General features: G+C 49.0%; 1 protein-coding gene across 2 annotated transcripts in view; it reads left to right on the forward strand.

The window, feature by feature from the left end:
- Positions 1-19,707, forward strand: part of MSN (moesin) — a 37,705-nt gene that overhangs the window by 2,393 nt on the left and 15,605 nt on the right. Inside the window, exon 1 of one of the 2 annotated variants that reach the window (XM_078380661.1) lies at positions 18,150-18,170. The exons of the other annotated variant lie outside the window; for it this stretch is intronic. Coding sequence (XP_078236787.1) covers positions 18,165-18,170 — 6 coding nt within the window. The 5' untranslated portion in view covers positions 18,150-18,164. Of the gene's footprint in view, positions 1-18,149; positions 18,171-19,707 lie in introns of those variants that run through there. 2 annotated transcript variants of the gene reach the window in all.

Genomic DNA, 19,707 nt, shown 5'->3' on the forward strand with positions numbered 1-19,707 from the left:
CATTCCCAACAGGGGCAAACCAGGTGCCCCTGGGAGCTCAGAAGGAAGGGTTGAGTACCATTTATCTCTTTTTTAAAAATAAAAACACACCCTGACCTCTGTCACCAGACCACAGGGCACATGCGGAAGGCCATTTAAAAGAGTTAAAAAGAGGTTCAGAACAATTTAGGACAATTCCAGACATATCAAATTATGCAAAGTGGTTCAAAATTAAGTGCTTGCAACACGATTTCACAACCAAGTGTAACTCAGAGTGGTGCCCTTACATCTCTTTATTTGGCAGCTGCAGCTCGCAGTCGTTGATTTATGGAGGTCTGACAGCAAAGAAAGAGCCGGTGTGGTCTAGCGGACTGCACATTGGGCTGAGATGCAAGAGACTTGGGTCCAGATTAACCACAGAAAGCCCCGGGGGGGGGGGTGTTAGCAGTCTATGAATCTCTCACATAGGCTAGGCCCCTATAATTGGGAAGCGACCCCCATGGCATGTAAAGGCAATCATGAAAGATGGTGGCATTTTGCTTCTGCCTCTCATTCTTGCTGAGGGCTGGCCTGCATCCCAGCTACAGGTGTGGTGTCTGGAGAGTTTAGGGGTTCAGGTGGCGTTCGATTCCCCCACGGTGCCTCCTTGACAGGAGCCCAGCTCAGTAATCCAAAGGAGCCCTTCTGGCTCTGCAGTTCTAAGATGCTATCGCTCCCATCTTCCGCTTTCTTGCCTTATTGTTTGAGAGAGACAGTTTTGCAGAGAACGCTGGGACACTGATGGAGGCTGGCAGACCTGCACGCTCTGTGTCCATCTATCAATCCCCATCTCCTCCCCTTTAAAAAAAATCTCAGAGATTCGCCTTGTGACTACTGGAACATAATTTTATTTGTGGGACCAATAGTTCTTTGTAACTAGTGGTGGAATAAGCTTTGTGACTGAAGTTTCATGTAGGTTTTTGGGAACTGAGAACTCGTTTCCTTGTAACTGAACTCCTGAATCGCAGCGGTGCTGTGCCCCAGCATGACTGGAGAAACGTTTCTTGGCTAAGGAGGCCTGTTTGCTTTTAATTGCTGGATTTGTCAAGTCTGTACTTGACTGGCTTCTGGGGGGAAAAAGGTTTTCTGTAGGAATGGCATTTAGAAAGAAGGAAAGAAAGAAAGAAGGAAAGAAAGAAAGAGAAAGAAAGAAAGAAAGAAAGGAAGGAAGGAAGGAAGGAAGGAAGGAAGGAAGGAAGGAAGGAAGGAAGGAAAGAAAGACCCTTTTTGCATGAAACTTTGCAATTGCTTCTTAGAGTCCAACTTGGAAGCTTGAGGAAGCAAAACAGAGACGTTGAGAGTCATAGGATGGTTAGCTTAAGGCAAAGAAAAGTAAGGTTTACTTGTAGTGGCATGGGGGGGGGAAGCACAATACATATATCTCTTTTAAAATAATGAATGCATTGTGAGTCGGTCTCACCTGACTGCTGGCAAAGGTTTGCCCAATTCTTTCATTCTCGCTGCTTTTTTTTTTTAGTTCAATGGGTTCATTAAATGGACTGTTATTTGATACTTGAATGGAATAACCATTGAAATGAGAGGCATGTCTAAGAATCCTTCGTAAAACCATTGCCGTTTGGAGTCTCCCTCCCCTAAAAGCGGCTTTGCTTTTCTACCGGGCCCTTTTCTACACACGCTTTCTTCACCCCCGACTCATGTGGAGGACTTGCATCCTCCACCAATTGCCAGGAACGGCGGCGTGCCTGCCGGAGGAGGGCCTGTTGCTGGTTTATGACTGCCCTCCAGACACCCAGCAGCCACGATGGCTGTTGCAACCCAGGGCTGCTGCTTCCTGTTTCCTTTCTCAGAGGCAGGCCCTGTGGCGGGCAGGCGGCGCTCCTTCGTCCCCGCCTGGCACACAGGCCTCCATTTTGAACCCCAACTGAAAAGGTAGCTTTGCCATCCAGCCTTTAACGACTTGGAGATAGGAAGCCTTTAAGCCAGTCTTGAGTTGATCAGTCGGAGGTCAGCGCAGCTGGCAGAGTCCCGTCGGTGTGGATGCGTAAAGCGCCACAGATGTACGGCAATCTGGAATGAGCTGATAAGCCCAGAAGCCAGGTCTCTCCTGCACCTGCGGAGAGTCTAGATTGTCGTCTTCAGACACTGTGCTTCAGTTCTGGGTTGTGGTGGCTTCTTGTCTGCAGTGTGGCAGGAAATTGAATGGTTACCTGGTTGCAGATCCCAGCCCTGTGAGCTGACAGGCTCGGTGGTGAGGAGCTGTGAGAGGCCTCGTGGTAATCCATCAACACGTGCAGGCAATCACAGGTTACTTCTCTCTGGTGCACAAAGCAAACATGTATGATGCAGCTGTTTGGGGAAAAAAAGGCTTGCTAAGTCACATTTATGAGGTCCTGAGAGGCCAGGCAGGTTGCAAGAAGTGGTGGCTGCCGAGAGATTAAATTCCAAATTATAGGAGCCTAGCATATGTGAGATATTCGTGCTTGATGTTAAAAGAAGTGGTGTCTGAGGTGCACTGCTTGATTCCTCTGCTCTTCGGTTCTCAGACAGACGCGCGGGGAATAAAATGAACGCGTGAAGCCAGGGGTGGGTTGGGGAAGGAGTCAGGCAGCACCCCAACACTTGATGTCCGTTTCGACCCCTGCAAAATATCTGCCGAGCAGTTGGGTGGCTGGAGAACTGACTGCACTGGAAAGTCACCGATTTTTTGTGAAGATACGAAAGCCAGTTTCTTGAGGGGGGTGTTACTTCTGGGATGGCTTACTTCCGTTTGAACTTGCAGGCCCTCCTTTGCATGGGAGAACTTGTTGCCAGGCCTCTTGACCCCTTAGAAGTACGCCTGGCTGTTCAGTCGGCCGCAGAGAGAGACGGATGTCGTGTAGCAACAAGAAGAAGCTGGCTCTGTAGGGTAAATTTGAGCTGGCTCAGGACTTTCAGTGCTGGTGCTATAAAAAAAGAAAACGAGAAGAAGCTGCTGATACTCAAAGAACACAAAAACGTGAATATATGGCTTGCCTTTAAAAAAAACTAGTTGGACCTTTCAAATGAAGCAGTTCCTTTTTCCAATGAAGAAATTTTGGTAATTTGCTCATGGAAGCAAAAAAAATTTTTTTTTGACCTTAAATACGGGAAGTGTTTCTGATGGTTGCCTAAGCTGCCCCACCCTTTCGGAAATGATTTCTTGTAATGCCTTACAATTAAAATGTAAGCTGCTTTGGGTCCCTTTAAGGAGAAAGGCGGGGTAAACACATTTTAAATAAATAAAATGGCTAATGAAATGTTAAGCCCATCTCCACCTTACTTCATCCCTAATGTTACTCCCATTCATGCTGTGCAGATACTCACAAATCTCCCCAGAATATCCCAGCATCCTATCAACCCATCTAGATGACTTTCCGCTGTTTTCTATGTCTAAGGGAGGAACCTCAAACACTTGGGGGTACCTTGCAACCGGAAACAACCCTTTCTCCCTCCTGTTATTTCTCTCTAGCACCTGGCACTCAGAGGTTGGCACTGTCCAAGGATTTGATATCCTCTGTGTTTGTGGATTGTTACCCCCCCGGTATAGGTAGATCCGCAAAAGGAAACCGGTTAGCCTCTTTAGAAGGAAGTGGAGGGGTTAGTTGTTTTTATAATTTTTGGAGTGTTGGTTTTTTTCAGCTGTAAGTGTTTATCTGTCTTTTTGGCTTTGTGAAGGTGTAGTCAAATGTCAGCGCTTCCTGTGTGGAAAATATGGAGGTCATAATGGTGGGTATTCATGTTAAGTTGGGTTGGGAAGATGGTAACCAAGTTGAAGATGTTTAAATGTGCTGCGTACATGTGAAATGTGACAGTTCTCAGGAGCGTTTCCTTTCATGGATGTTTGCAAGGGGAAAGGTTGGCTCTGTGCATAAACTGACAGTTTAATGGACAAATCGAGAGTGTGTTTGCCGGCTCGGGGCTTGATTTGAATGGCCTGATTGGTGCTGTGGGTTTCGAGCCCCGTCGCTTCCCTTAGCAGGATGAGGCCCAAAGCAAAATGCTTGTTTCATCCCTTGGCTTATATACACCAAGAACATACTGTCATTGAAGCTCTTAAGCGGCATATGTTTATTACTTAAGCTATTCGTTAATCTTCCGGTCAAAGAGCAGATTCGGGGAGAGAGGCCTGTGGAGGCCTTTTCAGGCCTCCCCAACATGGTGGGCACCATCATAAAAGCCCCATTTGGGATGCAGAGTGCTAACCGTCCATCCCCTCCTCTCCCTCCAAATCTGAGGCTCACTGGGGTTGCTTAAAATGATAAAATCAGTGGTGGCCTCAGCAACATCTGGGGAAGGACGGATGATCCAGATCAGAAAGGACAAAAGTGAAGGAGGCTGGCTTGAACGCAACTTCATGCACAAGGATTTTCCTCAGCGACATGAGAATATATTCTGCCATTTCTTGTACCATGCTAAGACGAAATGGTATATGGGCCTGCTAATGATTTTTCTTTTTGGGCCAATACAGGGGAACGTAAGATGAGGTACAAGGGATGCATTAGCAAGTGGTGGTTGTAGTTGCTAATTGGAGGCAAAAGCGGGGGTGGGGGAGGAACCCCACCTTCCAGCTATTTTGATTGTCGCACGAGTGGCTCGTCTCCAGAGCTGCTGAGGTGTCGAGCCTTAAGCTTCAACCTTACCTCTTAGGCGGGCGTAACCAGACTTGCCCCTACTGGAAGCCTCGAGGCTTCCTTCATCTTCCTGTTCCTTTGCACAAACGCTCTTCTTATGCGTCAGGGGCACATACCTTCCGGGAGAGATCAACGGTAGATCATGGTTAGTCATGCTTCCCTGATGGAGAACCCGTTGCGCATGTTCCTGGATTTCTAGTACTGATTATTGGTAAGTAGGAGGCCCAGTCGAAACTCAGGCTGTCTGTCCTACTTCAGCCAAGGACATAAGAAGGCAAGGCTCCCTGGAAAAGACCTTCATGCTAGGAAGAGCCAACGGCAGCAGGAAAAGAGGAAAACCAAACGTGAGATGGACAAGCTCGCAAAAGGAAGCCACAATCTTGAGTTTACAACAGCTGAGGACAGGACATTTCTCATTCACAAGGTCGCTATACATCGAAGGCAACTTGTCAGCATGTAACAACAGCCACAGGAGTGGTTATATGATCTGGAAATAATGGTTGCGTGTTCCATGCAGACATTGAAAGGTTTTAAGCCACTCCTTCTGTGATCTCCAGCAGAGTTAAGAAAGCCTCTGATTTATGGAGCTCCTCGTCCCAAGACTGGGTTCACTGAAAGCGACTTGCCGGTGGACAATCTCTTGGAGGGTCGTGGGTCTGCCTCCGTGCGAGGAGACGAGGGATGGGACGCTTGTGCCTGAATGAAGCTTTCCTGGCTGAACACTTGGCAGCCCCCCCCCAGTGAATCCATCTCCCCCCTTTCATGAGGTCCAGCCCATTGAAAGACAATCCCAGTGTGGAATCTGCATTGGGGGTGGGGGGTGGAACCGTTGACCTGCTTCTCGGGAGACGTTTCTTAAGGAGCTTCTGGCTGGCCTCCTCTCCTCCAGGAGGGAGCTTCATGGCTCATGCCTTGCAGAGGATGGGTGGAAGCAGGAGAAAGAGGCACCCTGGGAGGAGAGCCGTGTTCTGACACACCTTCGGAATACGTGGAATGGAGGAGGTGGGCCTCCCAGCCAGGCGTCTCCCAGGGAAAGCCCGGCCTGACTTCACGGAGGCTGGCTGGCTGGAATGAGAAGGGCGTGTGCTCTCTCGATCCCAAATGGAGCCGAGTGAGGCGGTTCTTCCAGAGCGGTGCTGGAAGGGGACTGAAAGCCGTCTTTGTTCATGGGTTGCTTCTTCTGCACAACGGCTGTAGAAGCAGCCCGTGCCCTCTGCAATGTTAAAATCTGATCCACGGCAGGTCTGCTCAAAAAACCCCACTCCCTTGAATAAATCCATTGCCACTTCAGATCCTTGGCACGCCTGCCCTTAAGGGTGGTGGCTGATGGGTCCTTTCCACCAGGAAAAGCTTGAGGCGTGTTTGCACTTTCTGATTTGGGGGTCCAAACAGATAGTGCTCTCTCTCTCTCTCTCTCTCTCTCTCCTGCTCTCTGTTATCGCCATGTTTCGATGGTGTTTCAACCTGAACACCACGTGACGTTTTATCTTTTGGTTCACTTTTTTAGAGGATAAAGTCATGGTAAAGTCCTTCTTTCTCTAGAAGTCGTTTTCTCAGGTGTCCTGCGAACGTCTGGGTGAGAGAGAGGCGAGAATCTAATTTGCTTTGGACAAACCTTGGCATGTTAAACCGTGTCCTTGACCCGTTTCGTGTTCTGAAGCTCCATCAGCCTCGGATCATGAGAAGCTTGGGCTTCATCTCATCTTGGTTCCGTAGCATTCCTATTTTTTTTAAAAAAAAACTGCTTGATCCTTCTTGGAAAACTTTCCCAGTCCAGCCTGGATGGTTCCTGTGTTGGGTTGGGTTGAACGCTCAGGCCAGAAACAAGCATGAGAGAGAGAGAGAGAGAGAGACAGACAGACAGACAGACAGACACAGGGACTAGAAGAATGACGTCCTTCACTAATGTGAGGGTCTGAGTATCACAGCATGAGCTTCTGTCTCACTCCTGGGGGTTACGTAGATTTAGGTTGCTTTGCCTGGTGACCGGCTTTCGGGACTTTTCGGCTGGACCTCCTTGGAAGCCTGATCTACCTCTGAATGCCCACTTCTGCCCTTATTCTCTTTGTCTCTCTTTCATGCGCACCCGAAGGACTGTGGAGTAGGTCTGCTAAGAAAGAGGGCTGGACATGAGGATGAAAATGGCCAGCTGGGCCCCTGTGGGTTCCCCCCCCCCGCAGGAAATGAGGCAGCTGCGAGAGGAAGTCCTGCGCTTCAGACGTGTCGTGTGGAGCTGTGCCTCGGAAAGGCTGGCAGCCACGTTGCCCCTCCCTGTGGGCTCCGGCCAGAGCCTTTCCACTGCTCATTCGGCCAGTTTGTGCCTCCCCAATTCCTCTCCTCTGGCGGTCCCAGCCCTCCCGCGGTCAGGCCGAGCCTTTCTGCTCTGTGCCGCAAAGAGAAACGGATGGGCAAGCTTGGTGACTCCCTCTGGCCCTTCTCCAGAACTTGGGAGGAACCGGGTGACTAAATGCTTCCTCCCGGTGACGTCAGCTCCTGGACCCTTCCCTGGCTTGGTACAAGTCAGGGGAAGAAAAAAAAAGGCCTTATTTGGCTGATTTGCACTCGCTCTCCCCCATTCAGCTGCTGGGCCCAGGATCTGCACAATAAAGCTGCTGTTATCAGGGCTGAATCATAACCCTGGAGGGCTGGAGAAGCAAAGCCTGCTTGAAGGAGGAGGAGGAGGAGGAGGAGGAGTTGAAAGTTCGGAGGTTCCCGCCGCTTCAGGCCTCCCTTCCTCCCTTTCCCACAAAGAGGAGCCCCGAAGGAGCCTTGCCGATTCAGGCCAGGGGTCTCCCCTGCCCGTCCCCGCATCCTCCTCCACCCCGTGCCCAGTCAGCTGCCTTGGCTGGTAAGCAAAAGCATCACCCAAGGTCTTGAGTGCAGGAGACGCCTCTCCTGCCAGTCCTCCGAGGTTGCCCACCTTCAGGAGCCGCCGCCCCCCCAAAAAATATGTTTGTCTCCCTGCGTGGAAGCTCATCGAGCAGCAAGAAATATTTTTAGCTCCAGCGTTGATCAGACTCCCGGCCACCCCCAGTCCTCTTAACTGAGGATCGGCCCACGCTCTTGTTCTCGTCTTGGTGTGTGGAAGAGAAGTGCAAGGTACACACTCCATTAAAATACTTCAGCCGGGCTCAAGCCGATTTCCACCACTCTCGACTTTGGTCTCCTTGGCATTCCTCGACAAAGGCCAGGAATGCGGGGGGGGGGGGAGAGAGACGCGCACCCCTCCCGCCCAGTCATGTGACAGGGACTCGCCTGACGCCTCTCTGGGGCAGTCCATTGAGTCCTTGCCACTCATTTCCCTCTCGGAACAAGGCCAGCATCTCTGTGCTCCTCCCCGGTTTTGCTGTTTGCCTGCTTCGTCTCGATGTCTTAAATAGGGAGAGAGAAAAAAGTTACTGTAGCCACTGCATTTAAGTCCTAGAGAATAACTGTGTATGTTTTAGTTAAGTGTTTGTTATTCCCAGGCAGCCTTGTAACAAAGTTATCTGGGCAGCGCACAGAGTAAATATGCAGAGATATGATAAAAATGCAATAGGATAAATGCAGCATTAAAAGAACTTTTTAGGAGTCCTTAAAGATGGGGGGGGAGGACTCCAGCAGAATTAAAACGTAGAGTGAGTGGGGGAAGCAGGTGCCCCAAGACCTTGGTGGAAATGTTCTAATACCAGGAAATGTCCCCTTTCCCGCTTTGAGCCTTCTGGCCCTCCGTTTTCGTGCTTGCTACTTGAGCAAAACAACCCCTTCTCGTTTCCTGTGGGAGTGTGAGGACCTGAGAGGCCGTCTCCGTGAAGAGGGTGCAGGATGCGCGGTTGTGGGTTTCCTTAGTGTTCTAGCATGGTTTCTATCACAACGGTGTGTGTGTGTGTGTGTGTGTGCGTAATTCGGTGCCTGTGGAAAGCAGCCGGCTATCTGGTTTCTAGCCACCGGTGGGCGTGTTGTTAAAGGAGGCCGGTGGCTGGTGGCATGCCCCATCTCCTCGGCTGGGTTGGGAAGCTGCTGATTCCGACGATTACGGGGCAAGAGATTAGAGGCCTTGGTCAGCCCCAAAGGGCCAGCCTGCTGGTTTCGCTTTCCTCAAGACTGCTTTGAAGGAGGGTGCAATTCAGCTTATTGTCCACACAGCCCTCCTTCCCCAGTAAAAAGCCGGCTGGAAAAACTTGCCTCAGCGGCGGTAAAAGACCGCCTGAATCCTGAGAACATAGGCCCCATTCTTTGCGGAGTCTCTCTCGGGAAGAAATAATCGTGTGGCGCTTTGTGTTCGCTGCCCAAACAGGAGCGGAGACGTCCCAAGGACTTGGGGCAGCTTCTGGGTGACGTTTGCTGTCTGGGTTTTTGGCTGCTCGTGTGCGGGCAACCCCTGTAACTTCCCTGTGCAGGTCCTATAAGTTTCCCTTCCTGTGCAGCCGATGGTTCGACATTTGCAAAAAAAAAAAAAGGCCTTCACTTCACTGGGCCCTCAGACGGTGGCTCTTTAGATTATGTACTTTTGAGCCAGGGGAAAGAGTAGGAACGTGGAGGGGGGAAACCCAACCAGTTGGGAGCAGGGATCACAAGTTTGTGTCTGTGCAAGCATTGTAGGCTGTGTGAACGGTCACTTTTCATAGGTAAACAGAGGCATGCAGCTCTGTACTAAATTCCTTCTTTCCCAGAAATCCTGTCTCCCACACGAGTCTGTGAACCACCACAAAAGTTTTAGGGTTCTTTGCTCTCAGGGATCGTGGCAGGCTCCCTCCCGTGGAAGTGTGAAGAGCAAACGCTTTGGAGGAGTCTCCTCTTCTCTTGGGAATTTTCTCACCGAGGTATCCCAGATTCCCTAGAAGACTGTTTTTCTGATGGTAGGCATGCGTGGAGAGAAACAAAACTAAGCTGTCACTGAGAGTTAAGAGAATCCTGGGGAGACCTGAGGGGGGTTCCTTCGCGGGCAACTTTATCCCCTCAATGAACTTCTAACTTAGAGGAGCTACCATGATAATGAGTTTCTCAGAAATGGCATGAGTTTCTGAGCACGCAGTTTCGAAAGCTTGTGCCGTACAGCGTGCATGTACCATCTCGATGCTTCTGTGGCTTACGGAAGCCCTGATTCTTTCAGTTTCCAACTTGATCGCAGAAACTTCCTCAGACTCGTCAAACCTCCGAGGCTTTGTGGCCCACCATTTTGGTGGCCCACCTTCCGCCCATAGACCCTGCGTAGATTTCTGCTCTATCCTTTGCATTTTAAAGAAGGACTCCTCTAAAGGCTCAGAGGTGGGGTTAGTGGCAAGAGTATTCGGTGGGGTGTGGGAACCTCTGTGCAGATTTGTGCATTGCTGTGATGCTGATTTTGGGAGGGTCTGGACACACAGTTCTTGGTATAACTCGTAAGATGTTGAAAATGCCCTCTTGTTGTCTTAAATTCTAAGACAACAAGAGGGCAATGCTAGCAAGCTTTTGTTGTGACTGGTTAAGGGCACAGAGGGGTCTCCAGATAAGTGGGGGCATGGAGTATCCCACGGTAGCCCCAAGACCCCTATAGGTAGAGGGCAGGTTGTTATCTGTTGGATGACTGGGGTGAATTGAGTTGATCTCTTTGCAACAGTCGATCGCAATGGGACCCGCCTGGACCATCTTTTCTTGCTCCTGGCCATCCATGGATGGCTGCTGGGAGGGGAGCCAAATGACATCCTGCCAAATACCTTTGGAAGGACACCTACACTTGGCCCTGGCTTCCAGCAGCTACCGGCATGTGGGGCCAGCCCTTACGCTTTTCTGTCTCCCAAATCACATAGTTCATTGCCATACTCCCGGACTTCTCATAAAATCCCCACTAATTTCAGTGAGAGATTCATGAATTTGCTTCACTGGCACGTTAAAATAGCTGAGTCCCATACCATCCCAACACGATTTTCTCAAATTGCAGCCATCTCTTTCTTAAGCTGACATCCAAAAGCATAAAACCGGACACACTTCCAAGACCACTGGTTGCAGTTCTGTGCCGCACCCTCTTTGAATTTAAACTGTGCCTGTGTGTGTCTTTCTTTAAGTTTCATGTCCTGTTCAGGTAACATTGCAAGGTTCTTCCCACCTCTTGTGTGAATGCAGAGAGCCAGGCTGCAGTCCCGTAACGCATCATTTTCAGTGGTCATCAGATGCAGAAATGAAGCCGAGATTTGTAACTTACTCGGGAGCTTTGTTTGCAGAGGGTTGCTAACGAGCACTGAGCTAATAAACCTCCCATAAGCCTCTGTTCTTCTAGGTTAAACCTCTAGAGTTGGGTAAGGCTTCAGCTCTGCCGTTATGTGACTCTGATTTTGTAAGTACTGTATAACCGAGCAAAAATCTTGCCTTCCGTTCCCATGGAGTTTGGGCATTTCTGAATTCTATAGACACTGTTTTTAACTTTTTTTTTTCAATTTTGTTTTAATTTAATTACGGTAATTAATGTGATGCATTTGAACGGTTTCTGTGCTCTTTGATTGCTTGTAAACCACCCAGAATGGCTGTTGGTCAGATAGGCAGCATAGAAATCATATAAATAAATAAAATATGCTCCAGGAAAAGCCTGGGCGGGCAGGGGATCCCCCCCCTCAAAAAAATTTTGTTGACTCTTCTTTGATAATTTCTTGAGTTTATTTTTAATATCCACCAACTTTCCCTTTTTCAGCCTGCATTTTGTGATGTGGACGTTGAAGCCAAACAGTAAAAACTGGCATAAAGCCTCTGGGATTATTCAAGTAATATGTCAGAGAGTTGAGAAAAGCAGACCTAGATCTCAAAGGTTTTTGCTGGATTGCCTTGGTTTTTTTTTAATGGTGATCACTGAGGCAGCCTGCTTGGAATATCATAGCCCTAAAATCTCCCACTTCTTTTACAAGTGCTCACGCTGCTCTACTTGATACCATCATATCATCTATATATGTATAGTTGCCCTCGTATCATGTACCACCCATTTAAACCTATGTGAAAATGTGTCAATTAGAAGTCTTTCTAGCTCAGGTCTGTCCAAGGTGGTATGTGTGAATGTGTCCTGTTGCTTGGTTTCTGTCCCACCCTTCTGAAAGCTTTTAGATAGCTGATAATTAAAAATAAAGCACCCTGAGATGTATCAGTGGGCTTTGTATCCCAGCTGGCCAGAGTTGAACGTTGGGTTGCAGTAGGATCATTACATGCTAGAAAGTGCTCCTACCTACTTCACCTGTGAAATTCCACTAGATGATACGCAAGTCAACGGCCGTAGGTTGGGTAGCCTTCAGAAAGCCTATTTCGAAATTAGTGACCAGCTCATTACATTTTTTGTTCATAAGGAGCCTCTGTCTAAGTATCAGATGAATGGCACAGCCATGACCGTCATATGCTGATAGGGTTTCCATGGTGGACTTTGATGGGAATTAGTCGCTCGAGTGGCTAGATGATTTGCAGTTATGGCGTGGTGTACAGGCGGCACAAGTTTGGGCAGGTTGGTTACTTGCAGGCTTAGTGCTTGGGACCTGGTCTCTAAAGTGGAGTAAAAAGGTAGAGTTAAAGGTGCCCACTTGGATTCCGTTATTATGTTGTTGTTTTTTCCAGCATAGGATTTTTATTTTATTTTATTTATTAAATTTATACCCCGCCCCTCTAGACCATGTCTACTCAGGGCAGCCCACTCTGTACCTTTCCAGTAAACATCTAGGAAGGGTTTGGGTAAATTATGACTTCACTAAATTCCTGGAATACAAGATGTCTCAGGGACAGAAAATAATGTTGGAGTTGTGTGGGTGTATCTGCATATTCTTTAAGCCCTTTAGGGCAGTGGTCCCCAACCTTGGGCTTCCAGATGTTCTTGGACTGCAACTCCCAGAAGCCTTCACCACCACCTCTGCTGGCCAAGATTTCTGGGAGTTGCAGTCCAAGAATATCTGGAGACCCAGCGTTGGGAACCACTGTTTTAAGGGATAAGAGTGGTTTAGTAAGGTCAAGTACATAACCTCAGGGAGAGCACTGTTTCATGCAGTACACCCTGCACAGCTATACTTGCTTCAATGCTGATCAGCATCAACTGCTCCTCCGTGGCCGATGTTCACCCACGCTGGGCTCTGCATCCACTGAAGTCGCCAGCATTGTGGGAGAGGGTGCAGGATTCCAAACACATCCACCTGCCATATTTTATCAGCCTCTCCCTGGCTGAACTTCCCATGCTTTGCCCAAAAATACCACATGGGAGTGCAGGCAGCTTCTGGTTGCAGAAGTTCAAGGTGGAACGCTTCCTCTTTCATGAAAACGGCACCGCTCCCAAAATGGAGAAGCCGTTTCCTGCTTTAAATATTCTTCCTGGGCCTTTTGTTGTGAATCTCCCTCACATATTTTTAAGAACACACAAAAACTTGGGGGAGGGGGGGGAAATGGCCAGGGAAACGGGCTTCTCTGATATAACTGTTTCTGCCCAAAGATATATTTGGAGGTAAACCTCATAGTCTGGGCAGGCCTGGTGAGTAACAGTTATTTCCGAGAAATCTGAGTTTGGGCAGTTACTCAGCTGAAGCAATGAGCAGTCCCAAGTTCTCGGTTCCCCACCCAGATTATGGTCTTTCCTGTGTGATATTTTTAGTTCTGCCTTGAGCGGTCATCCACTTCTGTGTCTTCCCTGCTGGAAACTTATTTGACCAAACCGCTTGGAAGGCCAAAGTTATCTTCCGCTTCAAATAAGAGAAAGGAGCAGAGATGAGGGTTTTCCAATTGTGTTTGAAAGGTGGGAGGAAGACACGAAGAGCAAAGCCAAGAGAGAGAAATATTTCTGAAATCGCCCCTCTGTTTCTTGTATAGCGATGCGTAGCACATTTTGGAGTATTCCATTTCCTTAGTTAGAGGGAGTAGTAAATAGCAATAAATATACAATTGTTTAACATAAGCAATTATAACATGTCTTTGCATGTAGGAGTGATGCTCCTTTATTATCCTTTTTTTAAGGGGGGGGGAGATGGGTTCAGCTGCTGCTGTTCTTCTCCATTACATCTCTGTGTTTTCGTACCAATACCTACACCTATCCATTTATTTTAAAACTGAGACGTTAGGATAATCTTTTGAAATAGTCTAGGTGTTTCTGATAGTTTATTGTATGCACGGAATGTGGCTTGTTCTCAACTATGATTGCTATAACAGTTTTCTGTAGTTACCCACAGAGGCTATTTGGGCTAAAAAAGACACTCCTGGGTTGAACACCATGAGTAGTTCCTGGATTCTTCATGAGCCATTGTATGTCCTTCCTAAATAAGTTGAGTCTTATTCATCAAGAGTACTTACATACCAGCAGTTCCTTGTTGCGTGTAGATTGAGTCTCTGTTTGCTGGCCCTCATCCAGTCCACTCCTACACCCAGACACATGTCTGTTTCTCCCACAACCTCCCCTGGCCCAGAAGAAAAGGAGGAAGAGCATCAGCATTGAAAGGAGTGTCATTCCAGCCCTTCCCGGTGACCTCACTCTGCATTGTCCTGTAGGTATTTTTTTAAAAAAAAACCCACAGAGAACATGTTGGAGCCCTGAAGCAATGAAACCGGCAACACCTTCTGGAAACAATATTTCAAGCAAACGCTCCTGTGTCATGGGGCCGGTTCCCAAATGTGACCGGGGTTCTTTCTGGTCGTGCTGGATCTGGAATGGATACATGCAGTCCTTGGGTGGAATTGGAAATGGGGGAAATCCCCAAAAGCTCACATGCAGGATCGTAGCTGCTGCAAATCAGGACAAGGAGTAAGGGAGAAATCCTGACCAGAGCTGAGTCTTGCCTGTGTCACAGCTTTCCCATGTCAGCTTGTGTTACTGAGCCTGCCGGCAAATTGCACAAGAAAAACGCAGCAGGACCGGCTGTCACTCCTGGAAGGAAGGAGGGCAATCTTCAGCCTGCCCTGGCTGTCCTTGTGCCTCGTATTGTAAAGGGCGAGCCTCTTTAAATTAGTTACAGAGTCCATTACTTTCAAGATGCATTTTTTTCGGAACGCGCTGTGGAATGAGAAGGCTCTATATCACCACCACCAGAGGTGGCGAAAGTATTTGCCAACCAGCCCCTCTTTTCTGGACTGGTTCCATCTTTCACCTTGTGCTTTCTCTCCGTTTGGGGCAGTGTGGGATGATCGCTGGGTTCCCCTTGTCCGTCTAAAACAGCTGCTTTGTTCTCAAATGTTATTCCCAAAAGGCCACCAGGGCCTGCTCAGCTTCTTCAAACCTCTTGTCTAAACGCCTAGCTTTGTCTTTGTTTTTTTAATGGCCGAGCCCAGAGCCTCTGTAAGCGGCAGTCTTCTCTCTCAAAACACCTACAGGAAAGCATGGGGAAAGTGCTTGACGCTTCTCTTTGCGACAAAGGAGGAAATGGCAAGGGCGGAGGAACTGCGCCTATGCACACACTTCATGCACGAGTGTCGTAATGCGCATCGCCGTGAGAAGATGAGCATCACAGAGCTTGCTCTGGCATGGCCCCCCTCCTGCCAGGATGTCCGTTTTCCGGCTCTGTGGGGGCCGCTTTGGGTTACCCCGAGCCAAACCTGCTTTCTTCCATGGAGTGAGAACTCTCAGTGGTTCCATGTGCCCCAGAAACAAAGAGGGTGTGAAGACTGATTTCTACCCATGTCAGCTGTTCCTTTTGGCAAGATCGCCCTCCAGGTGCGCTGGTGGCTGCCTTCCATACCGTTTGGAGACGTTTTTGCTTCTAGTTTGGAGAACAGGGCAGGGGGTGTTCAGAGGGGCAAGGGGGCAGGGCTCCCTGTCCGACGCTCCTGCAGCCAGCCTGACCTGGGAGCTTCAGGCTGCCTCTCGGTGCAATAAGAATTCTTTGCGAAGCAGCCAGCCGCAACAGCTGGGTGTTGATGCTTGCTAAATTCTGCACCAAAAACCCAATTGCATGCTTTTGCAGTACCCAGTGCAGGAACCATGATACACATAGAAATGGGTGTAGCTGGCTTAAATGATTTTGTATGTTTGAAGCCATTTTAAATGGTTTTGAGTTGTTTAAATTTTTCTATGTATTTTAACCTTTTAATTAAAAAAATATTGGTGTTTTTCCCCCTGATATCGTCATCATTTTCATTGTGTGCCATGAGGTCATTTGATGTATAGCAACCCTTGTCAGGGTTTCCCAGGTAGAGAAGACTCAGAAGTGATTTCCCATTCCCTTCTTCTGGGGGGTGCCCTGGGTCCAATGTGCAGCTGGCCCAAGGCTACCCAGGCTGGCTCTTCTCTCTGGAGATGCCCAGTGGGGGGGGGGGGGAATCGAACTCACAGCCTCTGGCTCTGCAGCCAGAGACCTCAACCCCTCAGCTCTCCACCCAGCTATCCTGACATGAAGCAGGATACCATCACCATCAAGGACTCTGCTCACCACCGAAAGCACGTGAGATCCTAAACTAAGAGGCCATGTAGGATTGAGATAGGGATCCCCTGGTGCCCTCGTGACTGAAAGGCTAAAAATAAAGGGGTGGCGTCAGAATCGCATGCTCAGTGCTTCCCTCCTGGGTTACTCAGGATTCCACCTCTTCACCGGATGTGGCTTCCTTCCTTTGCGTTGAGCAGGTTTGGCTTGTGCCATAACCACACAGCTCTCTCCCAAGAGTGCCGGGTGGGGCTCAGAGGCTGGGTCCACACAACAGATCAAACAATAGAGAGGTTCCGAAAGGAGTTAAAAAAAAAAAAACAAGCCCATTGCTACAATTCAAAATAAAAATCCCACATAGCGGATCAACTTTTCTTTTTCTTGGAAAGTACTTTCTAAATGTATTATTGGTCTGAAATGCTGGCATTATCCAGGCACAACAGTCCTTTCTGAAACTCCAAATCTTGCCATATTTAGAATTCACTGTACTTGGTCAGTTTGAGCTCTCCGGCTCGCTCGCACACACACACACACAGCCCGCCCGTCAAAGCCCTAGGAATCTGAAATCTTGGCTTCCTTATGCTGAACAGATCTGTAGCCCTTGTCGGCTCAAACTTCCGTTGCATTTACGGAGCATTTTCTGAGCTTTCACTATAAAGAAGGTGGCTTACAGAAAAGTTATGAATTAACCCATCCAAAGCCATCGGTGGAGCTGTGCAACTGTCAAAACAAAGTTCATTTAGAAAGAGAAGTTGGGGGAGAGGGAGAGAAATATGCCAAACGAAGATCAAGTTTCACTTCTTTGCCTTCACAACCCATCAAAAGCTTCTCGGCCACACAAAGAGAGTAAAAAAGCTAGCCCGGAGAGTTCCGTGTTGTGAGTGATGATGCTCCAGACAACGTCCTTCTTCTCTCAGATTCTTGCCTGGTGTCTTCAGAAAAAAGCAGAATACAGAGGGTGGCCCTGGAGATCCTGCAGATCTGAAGCCGCCAAACCCTTGAGCTTTAATGACCTCTGCAAACAGTTCAGATTTTACCAAAATTTACTAGAACATCAGCCATCTCTCCTGCACGCTTCAAGACCTGCTCTGACCTAATCCGGATGATGCAACATTCAGTGGTTGTTGCGTTTTTGGATGTTTACCACAGGCCCTCCCATGTGGTGTTGACATGAATCTCCCATTGAGCTGACAGAGAGGACATATGTTACCCGTCAGCTTACGAGCTCCCAGTGAGTAAATGGCTCGGATGAGATCCAGAGGGAAGCAAGCGGTCCTGGATCCCAGGGCGCCGAACCGTCTGATGGGGGCACAGAGACTCTCTCTGGTTCAAACACGGAGCAAATTAATAAAAGTTGGGAACCAATCAGAAAAAGTACAGAGACTCTTTGGACGAGTTTCCCAAGAGGTACAGAAGAATCGCTTGAAAGACCAGGTACAGTAGCGCTCCAAAAATCGCATAGTCTCAGTAAAACACTAGAATTTTATTCTCCGGTGATGCCATTCAAAGCACAGAGAGACAACCCTGTGCAGCCCTTCTGGGAGAGGAGCCATGGAGTAGTGGCCTTCGTATTTATTCCAAAACTGCCTTGATTTGGTGCCTTGTGGCTGATGCTGCAGCACCTGGCTGGCAGAGTGTTTAAAAGGTGCTCAGTGGTGAGGTTGCCGTTCATGGTTCATGGCATTGGCCATAAAAGGGGGGGGGGGTTCAGTAATAGCCAGAGAAGGATGAGCAGAGTGAATGGACAGAGTAAGCAGAGGCTCCTTCACCAAACGGAGGAGGAAAGAATGCAAAGACATATCAGAAGCAGAGGCTTTATTGCAGGAAACGACGTGAGCAGCGCCTTTGGGTCGCCGAGCATTGGGTCGGTCGGTCGTGGGGGTGGGGAGAGCAGAGCCGGCACTGAAAACAGGGCTCCTCATCTGGATTGCTGGAGAGCCTTCCCCGGCCCTCAGTCAAACGTCTTCACTACCATCGGTGGCACAGGGAACACACTGGGCAGGCTGGGAGCCCCTTCGGGCTGGCGTTCTGTTTCCTGATTAGCTTAAGGGGAGGGGGGAAGAGCCCCCCTTCAGAGCGAAGTTTGGTTTAATTAAAGCTAATCCCTTCAGCAATTGCAAGCGCTCTCATATGACCCAGAGCCAGGATTTCTTTTTTGACACACAAAATACCAGGGGAAACAGCCGAGAAGGGGAAGGGAGGACACGGGAGAAAAGGCCAGATGTCTGTAAGTATACTGCCATCGTGGGTTTGGGGGGGGGGACGCTGGGGAATGGCACACCTCCCTCCCTGTCTCTCTCCTTGGAAACCTGCGAGAAGTCAGGCGGAAAGGTGTCTGGGGAAAGCGCCGGGCCCCTTGAGCAGGTTTCCTTCAGCTGTGCCCCCACAGACGACAAGAAAACAGGGTCGAGGCCGGGAGTCTTTGACGTCTGCCCAGAAGGGGTTGTAGCTAGTAGACCTTGAATGTGCAGATGGGCATTTCGACTTTTTTTAAAAAAAGAGTGGATGCATCCTAGTGAAGTTTGGGGCATTTCATTAGTTGCACACTTATGTGACTTCTGCTTCTGGACGTTCAGATTCCATCCCACTTAATAAAAGTTCTTCACGGATGACCTGGCCACCTAAATATCTGAGCATCAGCCTGTTGTGTGTGTTAAAGAAAAAACAATGTGCTTTTTTGGACTCCTCCTGTGCTTGCAAAGAAAAACAAGCAAGAGCTGATCTCCCCAGTTTCAGGGAGGAGATCCACCAGGTCCCCTCATTTCAATTGCAAGGCTGTAAAATGTATTAATTTCATGGGGTCCTGTTGGTTTTGACTTGTGGAACCTTTTCAGGGTGTTTAAAGTATAAAATAGGCAGACATGGTTTACCACATCCCTTCTTCTCTGCATGTCGTGGGAGGGTGCAACTTGCCCAAGGCTACATGGTTGGCTGTTTCTCTGGGAGCCACAACGGGGACTGTGAACCCTGGTTCCTCTACCCAGTGTCCCAACCCACTGAGCGTTTTCTGATAGTGGAGGTGCTCCGCACCTTAAACAGCGCGACATCCCACCAAGGCTGTTGGTCACTTGGTTCAGGATTCATTTTGGCGCCATCGGCAACGTATGCGGCTCCTGTCCGGCAATGTCTATAGGATGCAGAACAGGAGTTCTCAACTGCCGGCCCTCAAAATGGTTTGGACTTCAACTCCCAGAGGTCTTGATGGGCGTAGCCAGCGGTTGGGTGAGGTGGGGTTGGATGCCAGATTATCTGGCGGGTCAAACATGGAAGACCATGAAGGTGGACACCAGCCAGGACATGTGACAAGCCGTAGCCGAGTCTCTGCTGGGCAGTAAGGCTGATTGGTGAGGGATGGTGGCTCCCAAACAGTTTTCTAGGCCTTCGTGTGTTTCCTTGGGAGAGGAGGAGGTTTGAGCAATAAGGCTCAGTAGCCGCCCCGCCAGGTTGGTGGCTGCCTCTTCCCTCAGTGGTTTAACTGGGTGGGGGGAGAGACCCTGTTGTCTTTCCACCAACCCAAGAGAGCTTGAGGCTCATTGGATTTCTTGTTGCTGTTCTTTGAAGCCTACCATGGCTGCAGGGGACTCTGGGCACCCATATGTGTGTGTGTGTGTGTATGGGCTTGGAAAATGAGCGGAGAGTGGGAAGCTTCTTTGGAAAGTCATGTTAGAAATTGGCTTAGCAGATAGCAGTACCAGGCACTGTCGAGCCCCCTCCGGCCAGAGAGAGTCTGTTTTTTTTTTCATGGTTGTGTGTGAGGTGAGGGC

The sequence above is a fragment of the Pogona vitticeps genome, chromosome 11, assembly GCF_051106095.1.
Source record: "Pogona vitticeps strain Pit_001003342236 chromosome 11, PviZW2.1, whole genome shotgun sequence".
Lineage (NCBI taxonomy): Eukaryota > Metazoa > Chordata > Lepidosauria > Squamata > Agamidae > Pogona > Pogona vitticeps.